General features: G+C 42.2%; 1 protein-coding gene across 7 annotated transcripts in view; it reads right to left on the bottom strand.

The window, feature by feature from the left end:
- epha7 (eph receptor A7) overlaps positions 1–20453 on the bottom strand; it is a 78589-nt gene that overhangs the window by 7557 nt on the left and 50579 nt on the right. Inside the window, exons 6-14 of one of the 7 annotated variants that reach the window (XM_047573426.1) lie at positions 13434–13558; positions 11972–12140; positions 9503–9647; positions 7989–8044; positions 5342–5467; positions 4694–4879; positions 4281–4342; positions 3860–4069; positions 2754–2969 (exon numbers count right to left, since the gene is read on the bottom strand). In XM_047573426.1, coding sequence (XP_047429382.1) covers positions 2754–2969; positions 3860–4069; positions 4281–4342; positions 4694–4879; positions 5342–5467; positions 7989–8044; positions 9503–9647; positions 11972–12140; positions 13434–13558 — 1295 coding nt within the window. The remainder of the gene's footprint in view (positions 1–2753; positions 2970–3859; positions 4070–4280; positions 4343–4693; positions 4880–5341; positions 5468–7988; positions 8045–9502; positions 9648–11971; positions 12141–13433; positions 13559–20453) is intronic. The other 6 variants (XM_047573430.1, XM_047573427.1, XM_047573428.1 and 3 more) reach the window with 6 other exon arrangements.

Genomic DNA, 20453 nt, shown 5'->3' with positions numbered 1-20453 from the left:
TTACGGTGGCAAAAATTCAATGATACCATTGAGTCCAAATAGGTAAGTGCATGAGCAATCAAAGATTCAGATTCATTTAAAATATCACTGGACCCTAACTACTACTACCCTCTTCTTCAACGCATCATTGAGTACAGTATCCGACATGCACAAAAGCAGTACTGCAAGAGCTAATTGAATACCACAATGTACATAATGGGTAGAAATGTTTTATAGTGCATTCATATATCATTCATAGCTTATAATAGGCAAAACAAAGAAAATTCTCTTTGATGGTCATGTTTAAAAGTTTGGTGTATTGCCAGATTCAGAGCTTTTATCCTGAAAAGGTCTGCCTGCTTTTATTTTGTCCTGGCCCTCCTATAACTGAGAAACAATATCCAGTTAGAGCTAAGTACAGCTACTAGATGGGATCATATTACAACCACTGCGCTTTACAGGCTGAGTTTTTAGAATTGAGTTCAAGATTTTATTGATAACCTTACAAGGCATTATAAGGTCAGCTTTGATTATAGTCTCGATATTTTGGTGTAGTCTATGCTACAGTATAGGCAGTTATTTCCCTTAGATTCATTTCCTGCATGTTAATATGTCTAAACAAGCAGCTATATGGTCTGATAAATAGAAACAATCTTTCTGCAGGGCATTTAAACCTAATCTACTGTCACTTTGTGTTAAGCTTTCAGTTTAGCAAAGAGTTTATTTAAAGTCAAAGTCATGAGAACACTAGGTGAGTCAGGCACTTTGGATTGAGCCCCTAGCTCTCCTTACTATATTGCGTGGACGGAGCTGTTTGTTTCTGCATATATGCATTAGCTATTCCTGTCAGATCTCCTCGGACAAGAATGGAGGAAAAAGGTGTCAAAACAATGAAACTGTTGTGAAAAATGCAAATAAATCTTTGTGTACCCCCAGAGGATATTTGCTGACGTCTTGACAAAACGCAAAAATTTCTGACACTGATGTCTGTCAAGTAGAAGAGCATACGCCGCTTTCACGCTCAGCCATCTTGTTTTGCATTTCTAACACCTGATCGTTCAATCAGCAGGCCACTGCTTTGGAGCGCCGGAGAATCTTAATCATGTTTAGCTATGATGCCATGGGCGCTAAACACCAGAAGCCGTACACGAATCTTAAGGCCGGAACTCGCTCGCCTTCCACCATCAATCAAAATGTGTCAAGTGTCCGAGAAATAAGCAACAGCTTCAAATGGTCTGGCACAGTTGGACTCTCTCAGCGGGAGTTGGCAGGAAAGCCAGCAACAGCACTCAGAGAACCGCGGGTGAGTCAATCATTATAGCAATTTGTGACATTTGTAAAAAGTGTGGGACTTAAAAAAGCAAAGTGTGGGCAATGCTGGGAGTCAGCTCTTAAAATTTACTTGTATGGTACGACCACAGGACCAAAGTGAGGAATTTGATTTTGAATCATACTATCCCTTCACCCATTTTGCAGCCTAATGTATCCCTTTGTACCTTAAAGATACATATAAATTACATAATAGCAATCAGAAATCTATGCTTTTCATATCATCGAGAGCAAGATGGGGACAAATTGTGGCACTCTGGATCACTACGGTATTGTTTCTGTACCTGCAGTTGCAGGTCCTTGTTTTTACTATGCTGTTATTGTGGTCTGGCTGTATTTCATTCTGATATTTTACAGTATTAGGTTGGGATAGGGGTAAAGCTGTTGGGTTACTTTGTGTTACAAATGTCTGACAGAGTCACAGAAGACATCAAACAGACTGCTTGGTATCAGGACTTCATATATTTGCAACACCCCAACAATCTTATCTGTGCCTGAAATTCCACTTCTACAACAAAACACTGAGAGCAATGCAAACTGCAAAATATGCATAAGTTGTTCTGAAGTGTAATTGGTTCAACGCTGCTAGTCACACTGGGTACCATTACCATAAGTCATTATAAACTTTTAAAGACGTTTGAATCGAAAGCATTCTGCATGACATGTTTTCCACTCCTGTTATTTATATTAATAGCACCACTGAAGTCCATGTTCTCGGGAAATCATTTTAATGTGTGTCCCACTTCAGGCTTGTTTCTCCTTCAAATTGATTCAAACGTCGTGATTATTAGCAAGACTTCTTGAACTAATTAAGCCCAAGGTTACCGTCCCCCGCCGAGCTGCTCTCGGGAGGGTCTCGTAAGAAAGCCTCAAAAAAGAACCAAAAACTGGGATTTCAGTCCGTAAGTGTCTCTTTTAGTGGGAGGACCTCATTTGGCATCAGTAGGGATGAATCTAGGGAAAATGTTATATTCTCACAATCCATGCACCCCTTCAGATAAATGGTATTTCTCAGTTGAGATCCGGATTAGAAATGAGGCACATCCCATGTATTAAAACACACTGTCTTTTGAGCCACTCTTACACTAAATACAGCTGACAATCATTATGTATTTATGTTTACAAAGAAAGCATTGATCATTTAGTGTAGAAACCATGAAGACCAGCTTTGCAGTGAAAACCTGAGAAGCTGGGACTAGAGAATGGAATAAATGAGTTAAGAATTAAGTGGCAATCGATACCGGAGTGATCATACTTAAACTGCGAAAGGAGCATGCTACAGGCAAAAAATGCAAATATTAGAGCAAAGGAATTGATTTCCACATTTACTGCAAGTTTCCCCATCTCTGACTTGAATCAGACGATTATTTCGATCTCGTGTTCTGTGGTAGCCCCCAAATTTTATTGTAAGTTACTTAAAGACTTTTTATCAGGCAGAAACTCACATCTTGATTGGACATGTCCCAGTAAGGCCGTTCCCCGTAGGACATGACCTCCCACATGACAATGCCGTAACTCCACACGTCACTTGCGGAGGTGAATTTACGGTACTGGATGGCTTCCGGTGCGGTCCATCGGACGGGTATTTTGCCACCCTGTTCAGTAAAACGCAGGTCAGTGGCTGGAGTAAAGATCACATTCATTATATCCTGCATCTTCCCCTAAAACACCAATTAGAGAAGAGTTTTTCAGTTACACACAGGGTCACAACACACACAAGCACAAGTCATAATTACTGTAATCTGAGATAGAGTGACTAATAAAGGGTCACTTCATAAATGATTTCTAAATGATTTATAATTCCGATTATGAAACATCTCGTCATCACCAGTTTGCATTTGTTAACACTCTTTTGAAGGGTTTACATGGATCAGGCATAGCATCAGGACCACCCTCCTAATAATGTAGGTTATGTAGGTCTACCTTGTGCCCCCAAAACAGTCCTGTGGTGTCTGGTAACAGGATGTTGTTAGTGGGGGCCTTTGGGTGCTATGGGTTGAAGGGAGGGGCCTCTGTGGACCATCCCACAGATACTTGATCAGTTTGGGTTCTAGTGGCTTTGGAGGCCAGGTCAACACCTTGAGATGTTCATGTTTTTTGAGTTGTTCCTCAACTGTGTGTTTGTGTCAGGCTGTTTCCTGCTGCTGCCATCAAGGAGTGTCATTGCTATGGGGTGGGGTTGCCTGGTCTGGACTAGGTGGGTGCTACATGTCTAAGAAAAATCCACACCAATACCAGGCCCAAAAGTTTCCCCGCAAAAAAAAGTTTGACACAAGATGGTCAATGTTATTTATGTCTCCTGTCTAATGTTATGCCTGATCAGTGTAACTTAACTATAAGGCATAATTAAATGACTAATTACATTACTTACAATTAATAAAGTAAGCTTAAAGGAGGCCTGACAACAAAGCCAGCTGAGATATTAAACATTGTGCAGACTACTTTGGTATGCGCTTGTACTTCAGCTCTATTTTCATGCACCAGCAGTGACTTGATTAGAGGATTCAGACAGGGCTCTTGGTAGGCAGAGCGAGCACTTTAATTGACTCACAGTTGTTGTGTAGACAGCCTCTGGATCGTCGTCTATCACCCTTGACAGGCCGAAGTCAGACACTTTGCATACGAGATTGCTGTTGACAAGGATGTTCCGCGCAGCCAGATCTCGATGGACGTATCCCATATCAGAGAGATATCTCATTCCTGCCGCTATGCCCCGCAGCATCCCCACCAACTGGATGACTGTGAACTGACCATCGTGTTTCTGCGCGGGGAGAGGAGAAACGCAAGCGGGTCAGCCGTCTTCACTGACCATAAGGGAAATGTAGGTCACAGCACTGGAGCAGCTCTAGCACAAGATTTATGATATTTATGCGCGGCGCAGATCCTGCTGCAGACTCCCTGCTCTCTGGGACTGTTTCTACCTAAATGCAAAGAAAAGTTACAAAAGATGTTGCTTTGAAGGTGATACCCACCCTGAGGAAAGCATCTAATGAGCCGTTCTCCATGTACTCGATGACAATCATGACCGGTTTACCTGTGAAAAAAAAAAGAAAGAAATGGACAAAAAGGGGGAAGATTAATTAATAGCTAGCTTTTATTTGCTTACAAAATGCTTCACAATCAATGACGACAGTGAAAGTGCTTTGAAGTTATTTTTAGCTGTGTTTCATTGGCTTTTAATTAAAAGTTACCATCTGCTCCTTTTATTACACTGTCTAAATGAGAAAATGTTAAACAGGGAGTGTGGCTAATTTAATCAGATATAATGCCACTCTAACTGCAACACTCCTACCTCCCAAAGCTAAATATACCCTGGTAGAAATCTTGCCAATTTTTTTGTATTACGTGTCAACACGGAGCGTCCGATTTCAGATACCGTGCTCACCTCTGGTCACAACCCCTTCCAGGTGAACGACGTTGGGGTGGTCGAACTGCCCCATGATGCTGGCCTCGCACAGGAAGTCCCGCCTCTGCTTCTCCGTGTAGCCCACTTTTAGAGTCTTGATGGCGACCGACACATCCCGTTTTCCGGGCAGCTTCAGCCGGCCGCTGCACACCTCCCCGAACTCTCCTGTGGGGGTTAAAACCGTTTGTAAGTGAAGGGGCTGGTGAGGTAACGAAAAAAAAAAATCAAGCACTCCTCGATGACAAATTTATTAGTGTATTTTAAGACAAAGCAGCTGTGCAGGGCTGGAATACAAATTGGAATGTGACATCTTGTTATACTCAGGGGAGTGCAACCAAGACCTATAATAAGACATGCTAGAGATGCATAGATACTGTCATTGACCGCCTCTGTAAAACCCATGTGGCAGCAATTTCTCAGCTGTGGGTATCTTCACGACTGCCTCCACCAGATGCAGCCCACACATTAATTGCAATGAACTTTTTCCCCCCTTTGCAATTGCTCTATCAATACACGAAGCATAAAGCTGTGTCCCTATTCAAGGTGTAAATATTTGGCTGTCAGCGTGATATATGAGAGCACAGAGTGACTAAACAGAAAGAGCTGAGAGTCGTAGGATGGGCTCACCTGCTCCAATAACCCGTTCAATTTTAATGCAGGAGGCATCCAGCTCCTTGGCAAATTGATGGACAGCCCTGTTTGGGTCCTCGTAGGTTTCAGGGTCAATGTAGGTTTTGGTGCCTGGAAATTTAACTGTAGAAAGGTAAGAGGATTACTGTTATGATTAAATATGCACACTGCGCACCAGCGGGCACTTGACAGGCAAATGATTAGTAAGGCCAGTGGTTCAGAGAGAACTGTTGAACAGTCAGTGACCAGTGTATAAAAAAAAAAATTCAACATATAAAGAGGAAGTACAGATTTGAGTAACCTGTGTGTGTTTTTTATGAAGCTGTTAGTTACCTTTAACCTCCCTACAGCTGGTACTACTCCACTGAAAAAACAGTGTCTCACCAGCCATGCTGGTTCACACTTTACATATATATGTTTTTGGGATGTGTATGCATGTGTGTGGGTTTGTTATGATTTAACTTTATTAAACAATAGAATATTGGTAAAAATAATCTTGACTTACTCTACTTGACAAACCATACCTCAGCATTTATGTGATTTGAAATCAAATTCAAGTTCTGCTCTTAAATATGTCATCTCATCTCATCTCATCTCATCTCATCTCATCTCATCTCATCTCATCTCATCTCATCTCATCTCATCTCATCTCACCTATATGAAAAATTCCAATTGCCCAGTGTTCCCAGTTTCTCTTCTGAACAGCTTAGATAAGTCTGATGAGTCACAACTGTTTTGGAGGCACAAGGGAGAGCTACACAATGTTAGGATATAATGGTCATAATGTTATGTCTGATCAGTGTATAAAAGTTTCCGTCTCATTACCTTTAACCAAAATAAATGTAAGACAGTAAGTTGTCTTAAGTGAGGTTATCCCAGGATTAGACTTGAAGAGATCCTTCAGTACAATGGAAATAATGCGCAGACTAATATTCTTTGGTGATGACGTCGTGTCTCTCTGTTACAATCTTAAAGTATTACTCAGGGTGGTGGAAATCAATCATTCAGTCTATATTTGCATTTACAGATGACAATGAGCAATTATATGCTCGGAAAAAGACAGCACAAGTGAACATCAAGGAATGATAAGATCAGGGGAGATGCAGATGCATCGTTTTCCATCATGAAATAGGTCCCTATGAATGGAGCTAAATGAGGCGTGGGAGAACGTGTGCTACAGCATTCTTTTGTTAGACACGTGCCTCAGGCGAGGGGTTTGGGACTCTTTTTTTTTTTTAATAGAAGTTTTTGCAATTTCCAACAGCGACGATATGGGAACAGCTCATGAATATCCATGAGGTGAGAGTGGAAACAAGTGTGTAGAAAAATAAACAGCGTTAGAGGAAGGCCAGAGAATGAGGAGAGGGTTACTACTTTTCACAGTGCTCCCAAATTAACAGAAAATTACAACATTATCCACTATTAAGTTAACAGACCACTCGTGGGGGCTATTACACTATGAATTTTAAATTCCACTGATGACAACGTAACCCGTCAACTTAAAATTTAATTAGATAGTGCAACAGCGATACTCTGGATAAGCGCTCGACCCAAACAATTCAATTTTCAAAACGGCACAGCGGCGAGCGCCTCCTGTTAGGGAGACACTTATTGTCTGAAAGGCAGAATGGCACGCTGACCAATCCACCAGAGCAAATACAACAAATGCATTGTGTGCTGGCGGGGGGACGCCGGCTGCCGACATTTCCCTCCACTCACTCCCGTAATTGCTTCGTCCATCCAAGATGTCAGTGGATCAGATAGGAGATGTCTTATCACGACTTCCTCGTCTCTACATGGCAGACAAATTGGGTCTACGTGTTGGATTTGTGCACTATCTAGCGTCTGTCACCCTGGCAGCCTCTTGTCATTTGATATCGCATGCCGGATCCCTCCATTAAGCCCGACACTAGCTTTGTTTGTATTTTTTATTTATTTATTTTATTTTTTTGTGTTCAGCAGGTGGGACTTGTGAGTTGCCGAGGTGGATCTGTCAGATCCTTAGCAGCAGCCAACCTGGGCTCCCCGGCACTGCCTCCGCTCTAGCCATGTGCTGTCGTGACACCCGTGACCCTTTGTTTCCAAATCAGCAGTTTGCCTACAGCGCGAATCATTACGGCTCCACTTGGGGAAGCTGTCTGCAGCTGCATCTCCGGGGGCATCATTAGGGGTGGTGTATCAGTTAAAAAAAAAAAAAAAAAAAAACCCGTACTGATAGAACAAACACCTATGACAGACGCAGCAGACGGTGTGCACACCAGAAACTCTGCCACAGTAAAACCATCTGACGGGTTACATTTTTAAAGAACTCTGCTCTACACACAGGTCAGCCCTCTACTCTCTTCATGGCAGCTGTCACTTTCACGTGTTTGTAGTTCCCTGACTTCTTTATCCCCACAAGGATAGTCTAGCCAATCAGGAGCAGATGTTGGCCTGACACATTCCAGCTTTGACTCAAATAAAAGCGTCTGGGATAAACCATGCCTTGCCCGCGGGTGGTGACGGGTTTTAAAGCATGGCTTCCGTTTCAGTGTCCGGCGACTGAGATGTCTCTGTCCCCCTCGGTGTGTGCACATAGCATACGGTGCGTGTGCGGTGCAGTGCATGTGTGCGTGTGTCTGCGCTGACGAATGCTGGCACTCACACTGGAAGTAGAGCTCCTCGTCTCCCTCCTGATCGGCTTTGCTGTACCCGCAGTGTCTGCACAAGAGGGGAGGAAGAGAGTGGCAGAATCAGCTGATTGTGAGGAGGAAATAAACGCCCTAAATTACGGCACATTTAATGCGCCGACTAAGGCCGTACATGACAAAAGCGCTTTCCAGCTGAGCATAGAGCTGTGGATCCTACAGACATGAGTAAGTAGCTCAGGCATATAATCATGTAGCATATGACATAATGCATGCACTGTTCAACGTGTCTTTTAATATTAATCCAGAATATTAACAGGTAACAGGTGATTTGCTGCACAATGTTTGTCTCTGGGCATAAACTGAAACAAGCGATATTATGAGAGGCTGAAGTACACCACAAATGATGGGCATGCACTCACTCTGGAGGACAAATGCACAAGCCCTCCTGCATTCTTTAACTTGTTTGAACCCACATCCATCTTAGTCTGGCAATTTGAAATATTTAACGCTGCAGAAACAGCAAGTGAACCTTGGATTAACATGTTTTCATCAGATGAATGCCTAATGCTGCTTTATTATAGTATACGTCTTAGGAAAAAAAGGTGTTTAATGATAGAGTTTACTGCACATTACATTTACTATAATAGACACTGAATTAAAAAAATGGAGAAAGGGAAAATTAATCTTCATAAAACTCATAGATCTGAGTGAGTGCTATTTCAATATTGAGGGATGCTAAGGAACTTAAGTAAAAAATATATATATTTCTGAGGAATCCTAATAGTTGTGCCTCCAGCGTTAGCACTAAATTCCATTTTGATGAAACTGCGCCACTAAAAGGCAGCACCAAGAGAGCTAAAAATCTATAAATTAAGAGGAAATTAATATATGATATATGTATGCAGTATATAATATATCATATCTTGAATTTGATTTGCACAATCTGCTAGCAGCTCATCTTTGCCTTCTTTTCATATTTTTTACTCAGAGATATGGATCCTTATGTTTCTCTGACATCTGGGTACTTGTTCTGGGTTCGACTAAATTACAACTTAGAGAAGAAGGAGGGCGATCTCTGGAGCAAAACACACAAAGGATTGAAACGGGGTCATTCTGATGAATCCATCACGAGGAGCAAGTTTTGGTGACATTCCATTTGCTCAGATGAAAACACAAAGTACGTGAGGAAATGGTGATAATGACAACGGGCTGGGTGCTTTGCGGTGGTGGTGGGGGGGAAAAAGATCATCAGCATACTTCATCTTGCCCTCGGGATTTCACACACTCAAACACAGGAATGCACAACCAAAGCTTTGTCGCTCTGGAGTGCTCGTTTCATAATGGCTTTGCAAAAAAAAAAAAAAACTTTAAAAATTGTTGGGGGTTGGTGGGGAAGAAAATGATGCATCACAAGCCATTAGCACGGCATGCCACGAGATGATGAGTGCACGTGTGTGCGCGTGTGACTGCTCCACAGACGTGGAGGCCTGTGAGTGACAGAAAAGCTAATTGACAAGCGCAGACTCACAGGAGCGGAGAGTCAATCGGGCCCGCGAGAGCGTACCTTCTCCCAATGATGAAGCCGAACACCATGAACACCAGGATGATGGTCCCTGCCACGGCCACCACCGCTATGATGATGACCGGGTTCTGCTCGCTGGAGACAATTGCAGCTGATGACACGGACACACACACACACACACACGAAACACATGGACAGAAAGACAGAAAGCTCAGTGAGAACTTCAGCACATCAAACACCACAATCTGCAGGACGTACAGTAACTGAGCCCAATGAGCAGCATGGAGACTGATAGCCTCCCCCTCCTCTCTTCCCCTCTGAGAGAGTGGAGGAGGGACACTTCTATTTTTGAGCCTTCCTTATACACACGGCTCTACTGTTTCAGAAAGTGGGCTTAATAGTCCCAGACGGCGACTGCGATGCCCTTCATCTCAAACAAAGACACATTCAGGCTGAATTGTTTCCCATTCAGAGTTCTCACAGTGCTCGGATTGTTTGCGTTGACAAACTGCCGATCGCTCGAGAGAGCGCCTCGCCATAGCATCACATAAAGTCAACGTGAGTGGTGTGTGAGGAGGAGAAATTCATGCATTTTAAATCAAGCGGATCTGCACTGTATTAATATTGAGAAATACTGTCTGGGGATGTGTGGGGATGTGTGGCCCATGTAGCCTCGGCTGTTGTTTGGTCGATGACCGTCATACTAAAACACTTGCAGGTTTCCCTCTTGAGGCTTTCCGCTGGTTTATTGTGCTGGTCAAGGACACTTTGACTGGACTGCGAGCTTCTAACCTTGGAACAGGACACACTCTACATGTGGTATGAGTAATTAATGCGCCCTTTTATGCAAAAGGGTTGGATGGAAGGGGGGCGGGGGTGCGTTTCAGGTGGGTAGGTTGGATCGTGTGGCTCGCCACAACTTAAGAGGGATTAAACATTTCAATGTACGCAATGGAAACCTCTGAGATATCTGGTGCAACATGCTAACTTTTATATATTCTTTTCATTTTTGAAAAGTTACACCAGTAAACAAAGGTTAAAAAGATGGAATGAAAGTACTTGATACATCCTTTACATCAGTAAATTGTAAGAGGTAGTGCATACTCGAATCATTTGCATTTGCTACATACATCTACCTAACCCTAGTTCTTTAACCTTAGCTCGATAATTTGAACATTTGCAGTCGGTTATTTATTTGTACATGGCTAACTAGCTTACTTGTGCTGATAATGAAATTCAGCATTTACCCTCACCGGAATGCTTCAACCAAAAAGAGTAGCTGCTTTTGGCTTTGAATAAGAAACTGTGAAAGTTGATGGGGACATTTGTAAAGCCTTATATTGTAACCCTACGTGTGACCATGGCTACAGCAGCTTACGATGCGAGACACTGTGATCCATAACGCCTCATAACATCACCCCAAATCTCCCAACACGCTGTGAGGCCCAGGGCAGAACTAATGCAACTGATTAGATTTAAATGAGTTTATTCTCGTGGCACTACAGTAGCTTGTCCTTGTGCTTGGTGGTTTTTCCCACGACGTGGTGTCAGCATAAAGTCAAAGCAATTTGTGTTTGCTTTGCTTGAAAGCAAATAATTTCCCAGGGCTATTGCTACAGTAGCTGGGAACATTAACAGGTTGGGGCATCAATTGTTGAGTGGAAACAGTGTGTCAAACTAGTGCCATTCTAGGGGTAGCTTTCTTTTAAAACTCGATGGGACAGCTCGAAATTCTCCTGTTGCTGCTGCCACATCAGCTGGATGAACATTTTATATTAAATACAAAAATGCTATGTGTTGAAATTAAGAGTGTGTTATATTCTGTGGCTACTACCACCAACATCAAAAACTTGAAATAGGTAATAAACCTTGAAATAGGTTTTCCTGGGGTTCCTGGTCTGGTCTATGTGGGTGCTACATGCCTAAGTAACCTCCACATGAATGCCAATACCAAGATATAAAGTTTCCCAGAAGAACATTAAATTGCCACAAGATGGTCAATGTTATTCACTGCTCCTGTCAGTGGTTTTAATGTTGTGGCTGATCGGTGTATCTACCTGCAGACTGGGAGTTTTATGGATGCAGTGGTACTGTTTATGTCATGTTAAGTGTTGAAGGGTGACGTTTTGAACAATTAACAAGCTGAACGTCAACAGTGTGGCTGTGGGACAGTGGTAATGTCACAAGTTTTCATTCCCCTGTGGTCCGTGAATGAGCTGCCCTAAGCAAGAACCTAACCTCCAAAATGCTGTAACATATGCTGTGCCAGAATTTCCCCTTAAGGAATCAATAAAGCAAATGAAATTAAACATTCATAAAAAAATATTCAATAAAGAAATATCTGCACAGTGTAATGAAAAGTGATTAAAAGTTACAGACCAAGATGTTATTGTCTGCTCAGAGCCAATTTCATATTCACATCAGAGCACAACACATGAATTAAAGAAAGCTTAACTAAAGCACAGTTAACCCTACCTGTGGCCTCCTCCTTGGTGGTAATCTCTAGTCTGGGGCCATAGGTGCCGTACCCGGCTTCTGTCAAAGCCCTGATCTGGAACACGTAGGCTGTGCTGGGCTTCAAGTTGCTGACTGTAGCTGATGTGGACCTGGACCTCACTGTGGAGTAGATCCGGTCCTTCTGATCCTGCACGGGAAAGAAATCAGCTTTTTTTTTTCCATTTTCCCCAAAATAACTTTTTTTTTTTCTTTTTTTTTAACCAATAACAGAAAAAGAACATCTGATTGCTGTGAGGAGAAGAAAGCTCTCATAATTGAGTCCTCGTGAAGTGTTGTTATCTTTAAAAGGTATTTGCTTTGAACACACTCACACACACTTCAGAGGATGTAATTACCTGCACTTTCTAAATGGAATGAACGTCGTGTAACTGTTTCATCTGGCTACGTACTGAGAAATGTGTCGATCTGAGATGAAAACGTTCCCATCTAGCTGTCATTCACATATTCAGTCTCTATATCATGAATTGACATTTATTTAACCTCAGCTTTCCTTAGAAACAGAGATCAATTTCATTCCAATGCAAATTTTTCTATTTATCAGTTTTCATATAATTGCCAAATTTACATACATTCATACAGCCCTCGTTTCAGAGAGTTTTACTTTTTAATAACAATAACAGCAAAGTCAACATTATGTATCCCTATAGTTCTGCTTTATAACAGCATAGATCTCCAATTTGGACCCTTTAAATTTTGATTTGAAATCACTATTACGCAGTTCTGTAGCCAGCCACACGGAGAGCGTGAGGACATATAGAAATATCTTCTGCATTGAAGAATATGTTCCGACGCACAGGCTGCACGCGGTGTGTACTTTGTTGTTGATCTGTAAATGTTTTGCTCGGTAAAAGCCCAAATGGAATGCCAGGGTCTGTTAGGGGTGTAGTCGTTGTTTCCAATTTTCCACTTTTACAGCTGGGCAGACCACAGCCACAGTACGTGACACAGGAGACTGATTCTTCAGTGTGTGCGAGGGGCTGTGGCCGGCGGAGCAGGCGTCAGAGCAACGCCGCTCTGCCTTTGATTTGCCAGAGTTAAATTCACTCCATTAAACCTCGCTGTAAAGAGCTGATGTGTTCAGATTTGGAACACAGGGAAGCGGCGGTGTAATCTATGTGGAAGGGGAAAGGAGATAACAGTAACAGAGTGCGTATTCTGGCAGCTAGCATGTGCATGGAAGGAGGGGGGGGGGGGGGGGGGGGGGGGGGCAGTGAAGGACTACAGCCTGATTAACATCTTATGAGCGTCTCATTCATTATTGCAATTATGAGACAAAGAAGGTACTTGCAGAATCTTGTGAAAGTCCATTCACAGCAGATGAAAGAAAAAGCTGCAGAGTCAGCAAATGTGGATAGAAAGTTAAGAGGTGGAGGGGGGAGGAGGGTTTCAAGAACAGACAAAGACAAACAAACCCACTCACTTTTTCATAGTACTTGATTTCATATTCGGTGATGACACCATTGGGCTGCTGGGGCTCCTGCCAGGAGAGCTGGATGCTGCGCTGCTGCACCTTCTCCTTGTTGACCTGGCTGACCTGGGACGGAGCTGTTTAGAGAAGAACAAGTCAATAAGTGGAGGGCAAACCCTCTTAGCACACACATACGCATAAAACCAGCCCCAATCAGCCACTTCAACTCTCCCACCAACACTCGACGGCCCTTGTGAGCTGATGAATATTCACCGGGACGCTTCTAAATGTTTACACCTCATGATCGAAATTTCAATTACAGCGCAAAAACAGCGGAAGGCAGCGATATCCCAGCCAGTGGAAAGCGGCAACATGCAGATTTTGAATGACAATTCAGTTCAATTAATTCCAACATTTCCAGTGGAACAGGCAGACACTTGCGCTCCGTGATGACAGAGCTGTTCAGGAGCCTCTTAGAGGGAGAGGTGTGTACCTGTAACCTTCTGACACTAGTCTTATGCACACCAATTATCTCTGGCTCTGTGCATGACTCATTTTAAGTGTCTGGCTGTCTGGATTAAGTGCGACCGCATTTAAATTCGCTAAACAGAGCACACACACGCACACAGGCAATTATATTTTTAGGATTCAATGCCCATAAGTAAATGATTGTATAGAAACTGGAATCCTTGAAGAGACAGAGCTTATAAGCTTACATGTGTGTTGTGTAATGTCTCGTTACCCTAATTCTAAGGTTAGCGTCGTACCATCATGCACTGCTACTGCTCCCAGTGCAAAAAAAAAAAAAAACTGCTATAATGACTGCACTGCTGTGTTACTACTGCACTGGTCCTTTAACACTAACTACTGCTACATGACTACTGCTCTTTACTGTTACTAACATCACAGAAAAACACTGCTAGTGCTGCTACATCTGCTCCACAGCTAAATCCACAGGCATGATTGCAGTATGTGCAAATCAAAGAGAGCTGCAGCAAAGAACCACACGCAATCTGGGGACAAAGATCACATAAGTCCAAACTGGGCCTTTTTTTCTCCTCTTATAGTGAATATGTTTGTTAAACATGTAGGGCTCTCACATACTAATGTGAAGCTCCAGGACGATGCCAGCTCTGTCCGATGGTTTTGACTACCCAGGTAACACTGAAAACCACTGCCTGATGTTATAAGGTGCAGATTATCAGACCTTTAAGGCCAAAACTCTAGACAGAATCACTTAGCTTAGTTTTTTGTTAAAAACGGATACAATGACTGCCCTTGTCAGTTTTATTTTCTGCATAATTAAGAGTCCATTTTTCTGATCATTTTTATTTTACAAAACACGAGTGAATCTGTAGGACGTGTGGTCATTGATAACATGGCCCTGCGTGGCTCCACTTTGGGACCGTACCATAGACTCTGGCTTCAAACTCACAAACTCGGGAAACTAGAATCAGTTAGTCCGTCCTTTGCAAGGACCTGGGAAAGTGGAGTTCATATTTATATACAGTCTATGGTTCACATTCATATTGTGTACAGAAGGGTTTTCACGTAATAATAAAAAGCTTTTAGTTGTTCATAAGACGCCGTATATCACAACTGCTTCCAGCTCTGCAGCTGTGTTTGCTGCTTCAAGTACATCCTCCATTACCTTTACAGCACATCATTATCACCTCCATCTTGATTATAATCACCAACATTTTACAGCACTTTTCCTAAAGAGCCCAGTGAGAACAAACAGAGCGAGCTTTTTGGATTACTATACCTCACCCGGAGGAGATGATGCTTTCAAAAGAGATCCTTACAGTAAATCTGCACTCTAAACAGCCCCAAAGTCCTTTCTGTAAACATACTGTAAAATCTTGATGACTCTCTGCACTCTTGGGGCAAAACGTATTATTTGACACATTTTAGCAAGTTTAGTAAAGCCATCCTGGGAATGACTTGAACTCTAAGGTACACACCACTTATCAGAAGACGTGCTTTGATTTGTTTCCTGGGTGTGTAACATACCAGAAAAGCATTTTCATATGAAAGGAAGTCTTATGAATATCGAATTTACACCAAAGAAAATGCAACTTCTTGAAAAACACTTGACACAACGACTCAGATTTGGTTTAATATCTCAGTTTAACCAAATCATATATTAGGGCAACTGGCCAACAAGAGACAACCCCTTTCCCAGAAGAAGCAGAAGTTGTTCAAGTGCCTGTGTGATGCTCATTGACCCGGTTGGAGTGGACCTCTGTAGCCTTAATACGGGCTGACCCCAGATTGTTTTAAGATGACCTGCCACTAATGACTCCGGCTGGATTAAAACCTCATTAGGCCTCATCGGGATTCCTGACAGTAATGCCCACGACAGCGGACACCCAAGACCTTGTCAAAAACCTGCTGTTGTGACATGTCCCCTCATAATCCACCCAAAACACTGGAACAATGTATGCTTTCTCAGCGGAGTCGACCGGTCAAAGGGACGATTGAGTTTTCACTCTCGAGTCACAACAAGCAGTTAGTGCAGCTTAACATCATCCACTTTTGCTGCTTTCTATGCGAGCGTCCAGACAGCGTGCTAGAAATGAAGACTTTTCTACCAATTATCCTAATTCTGGTTTGGGTTTAGGGGCGCTAAATGATTCTTCTTGACTTTTCAGCATTAATCCGACATTTGCTTTTATCCCTTGCACATGCCCTTTTTCTACCTTGCATGTACTTAGACAGAAAGTAATTTAAGATACAAAGTATTTCACACTATTTGCTAAAGCTAGCATCTTTGATTCATTCAGTCATAACTTATGCCCGAGAAAATGTTTTCTCAATACTACATTGACATGGATGACACCACTATTTCACACACTGTTCCCTATAAATAATAAAGTGAACAACTTGAGACTGGCCTGATCAGCAGATTAAGTGCCCATTGATATAACTTTGGGCCATGCGTCTTCTTTTGGTCGTAATCTTTTTTGTTTTCTGGTTTAAAAGTCAATCGCGTAAGAAAATAACCTACAGTTGCTATTTTCTTTTGTGAAACAAGTAGAAGAACAAACATAATGATTCACTGTGGTTTACTCTGTATTGCTTCCAACTGTAGAGAAAACATATTATAAACTTGTTTCTGTTCTGTTCCCATGATGCAACTCACCCCAAGAGAGTCGAGGGGCTTGCATAGCTTGGCAGGTGGCTCAATATCCTGAGATACATTCATGTATCCTTGGATAAACTCCATAAACTGATGGATTACAGTTATTCCTTGATGAACCTCGGTCGTCTCTCAAACTATTTAATTGAAGACGAGGTCGACTTTTGTAGATACGCTGATTGTTGCTTGTATGGGACAACCTCCAAAACAAATGTTCCTTAAATTGATGATTCAGCTTAAACAGAGATGTTTTTAATGTCCTGACGCGTCTGGGCTATCAATTCTTTCGCATCTTCGTATGGCGTAAACTCCAAAAATGCAATTTGGTAGACCAGGATAAATGCTGGCCTGAGATACGCACACACGCACACCAAGTATATCTCATCTCATCTCATTTTCCGTACTGCTTAATCTTGCACTAGGGTCGCAGGGGTTGCTGGAGCCTATCCCAGCTGGCATCGGGCAAGAGGCAGGGTACACCTTGGACGAGTCGCCAGTCTATCTCAGGGCTACACCAAGTATATGCATATCAAAAATGATAATAATAATGATAATAATGCATTGGTTTTATATACCGCTTTATCATTAGATGCCCAAATGCCCTTACAATTATACCCATTATTCACCCGGTCACACAGTCACACCCTGGTGGTGGTAAACTACCTCAGTAGTCACAACTGTGACTGTGTTTTGCTCAAGGACACAACGGGATAGGGCGGGATCAAACCGCCACCCTTTCGATTATTGGATGACCACTTTACTTCCTGAGCCTCCCAAAAAATACCTATCCGTCCTAATTTTTTTAAAAAATAAATAAAAAACAATACTTCTTGCTAAGAGAAAACTCACCTCTGAAGTCATGTACTTGTCAGAACTACATGATTTTCAAGTGAAAGCATTTACATTGCTTGAGCCACAGAGGCAGTGAGCAGCCCGGCGAGCCACTTCCCCACACAGCTTCTTCTCCCTCCGGTGTGACAAGGGCTCAGGCACCAGATCTGCTCCTTTACCCCTTTGGCCCGCGGCTGTAGTAGCAATGACTCAGCCGAGTCCCACCTCCTCCTTCACCCCTCCACGGGTGACAGAAAGCGTGGGCCCGGTGCTTCCACAGAGATGATGAGATCAGTGAACAGCATTAGCAGACGTGCTGTTCAGCTGACTAAAAGGTGATCGCTACAGGAAGGTGATTTTCAGATTGGGAGAAGCAGTCGTTCTGCATTTCTCAAGGCGGTGAATGAAGATCATATTTGAGCACAAAAAAAAAAAAAAAAGCTCCTCTGGCTCTCTCTTTCTCCCCCATGAATCACTGAAGCATTACTGTGTGACAGCCATTAACGGCTAACTTGATATCATGGAGACCGGAACCAGTCAGCCCCTCTCAGACTTTTAGCCAACCTGTGGGGCTTAGCACAGCGGAAAATTGTATAATTGTTATGCCGGTCTTAAAGAGACTGTTTGGGAAGGCATTTGTGCATTCATTTTGCAATATTAGAAAATGTGGTAGTGACCCCGAACACCTTCTCCTGTAAAGCTAAGTGATCCAGAAGCCAGTCCCCGCCGTGCTCTGCATTTGAATATCTTATGAATACATTAGACAGTGAATTTTTAATATCCTCCTCTTTTACTCAGCCTGCTGATTTCAACTCTGAGGCAAAAAACCAGAGCAGAGGTACTTCATTACATAAGCGTCATTCTCTGCCTCCGTGCTCATCTCATGGACCGTACCAGCACTACAAACTCATGTATTAATTATTGCTGTTTTCAAGATGCGCGTATGCCTCTTAACGCCTACAGCACCATCTGTGTTGAAATGCGAAAAATCGCTGATGTCTGACAGTGTTTAAAGTGATTTTGTGTGTGTGTGTTTGTTTTTTGCCACTTTTTTTTGTTTCAGCCTCTTCTTCAGTAAATATTCCAAACTGAATCCTTTGGGTTCGATATCGGCACAAAAACAAACATCCAGGACACATCTACATTGCAGTAGCATACTGTGGGATTAGAACAGCTCACATAAATTTGTTCACTGTATGACTGAAACTGAACTTTTAGTATGAAACATAGTATCAAACATAGTCTTTTAGTATGAAACATAGTCATCATCAGTCAAAGATTCGCTCTTCTCCTCCAATCACTTCCTATAACTGAAACAGAAAACCTAATATCCACAAAAGAGATCAATGGATTACCTGATATGCCTCCGAGGTACACACCTAACTACTTAGGTCCACTTAATTTATCAGTGTTTGCACATTGATTGATCAATTTTATTGTTGCAATCTCTACAAACAGCGGTAAGTTCTTGGTCCACCCTGCTGATTCGAAGCTAGTTAGGCTGTAAACACGTTCACGCTCTTGCATGCAAATCTTCTTCATCTCAGCTTGCACCATTATCCTACAATAGAAATACTGGCCTGAAATACAAATCCTACAATAGAATAGACTTGGCTTTAGACATAGCCACACATCCAGGGGAAGGAGGTTTTCAGGCCCAAATGAGGCGCAGTGTTGCCAGCTTTATGATAATTATTATATTCATATGTTAGTTTCAGGGCCTATGCAATATGAAAGGACAAATATACAATAGTTTGCCATTTAACTGACAATGAATAAAACTGTTGTTTTATTCAAATGGACCAAACTCTGTGTTTATTCCTTAGATTTTTGCAATTACATGCACATAGCTTTAATCTTAAATGAACTGTCCTACTATGCTACGATAAAGCGACAGTACAATATTTCTTAATTTCCCATCTGTCAACTCTGAAGAAGCAGGACAAAGCATGTAAATATATAGTCTTCCTGGTCCAGGACAGACATTTGGACTTAGTGGCTTTTTGAGCAAAAGCACATTTGATACAATAATAAAACTCAATTTCATCACCTCTCAAGCTCTGGCTTTCTCTTTGAGCTTCATCTGCTGTATTTTAAATACTTAAAATCCCAGCGTCTCACTACTCTCCATTTCAAGTATTTCACACGTCGACAGCTATTGATGTATTTATCATAATCTATTTGGTCTTGTCCTGCCACACTGCAGAGCTGCATATTTACAGTTAAGGGGAGTGTGGTTATGAGATTGAAACCTTCAACACATCATCACCAAAAAGACCTGTAAACAATAGACTAGCAACAGTTTGGCCCCGGGCTGGGTTGACATTAATGAGGTGTGACATAATCAAGATTACTTCAACTTTATGTTGTGCCTGTTGTTAAATGTTGGCAGCTCAGTTAAAGTTGGCATTTATGGAGTGGCCTCTGCACTATATCTTGAACATTTTTGATTACTTGTTGCATACCGGAATAACTGACTGTGTTGTACTGAATGGAAACTGATTAAAAGAATAAAGAATTGTCATAAGCAACCAAAGTCTTTTAGTCTGCATGTGGATCAATGTCCAAACAAGCTGGATCCTATAGTTTTGCTGAATTGTTTCTTTGTTTTTATTTGTAAAAAACTGCTAAATTTCAATCCCTAGTGTGGTGAAAATGCCCACAATTCCCACCATGTAACGTGGCAGTGTAGTGTGTTTTGTTAATCTGGGAGACCAGAATCAGCTTTTAAATACTGTGAGACACTTGAGATGCTCTGGCTTATACGCCTCTGCATGACACAAGCTCCAAAACTCCCAGATAGTCAATTTCCTGTACTACGACCAACACCATCATTTGACCGGTTGCCCTACTTGGTAAAAGTCTTGACAAAAACCTTGTAGAAAGGTATAATACTGTCGGGATTCCCTTCAAACTAGACATTTTGATTTCACTCATTGTTAAAGGATAACCACCTAAGCTGAGCGTTGTTGCCTCCCTCACTTTCCCTCGCTCTGTTCCAGAGTCATGCTGCTATATGCTCTGACCACTTTATGTAGTCTTCTCTTCGTAGGGGTTGC

This window comes from Mugil cephalus, chromosome 21 (assembly GCF_022458985.1).
Source record: "Mugil cephalus isolate CIBA_MC_2020 chromosome 21, CIBA_Mcephalus_1.1, whole genome shotgun sequence".
Lineage (NCBI taxonomy): Eukaryota > Metazoa > Chordata > Actinopteri > Mugiliformes > Mugilidae > Mugil > Mugil cephalus.
This window is presented reverse-complemented; position numbering and strand designations above follow the sequence as displayed.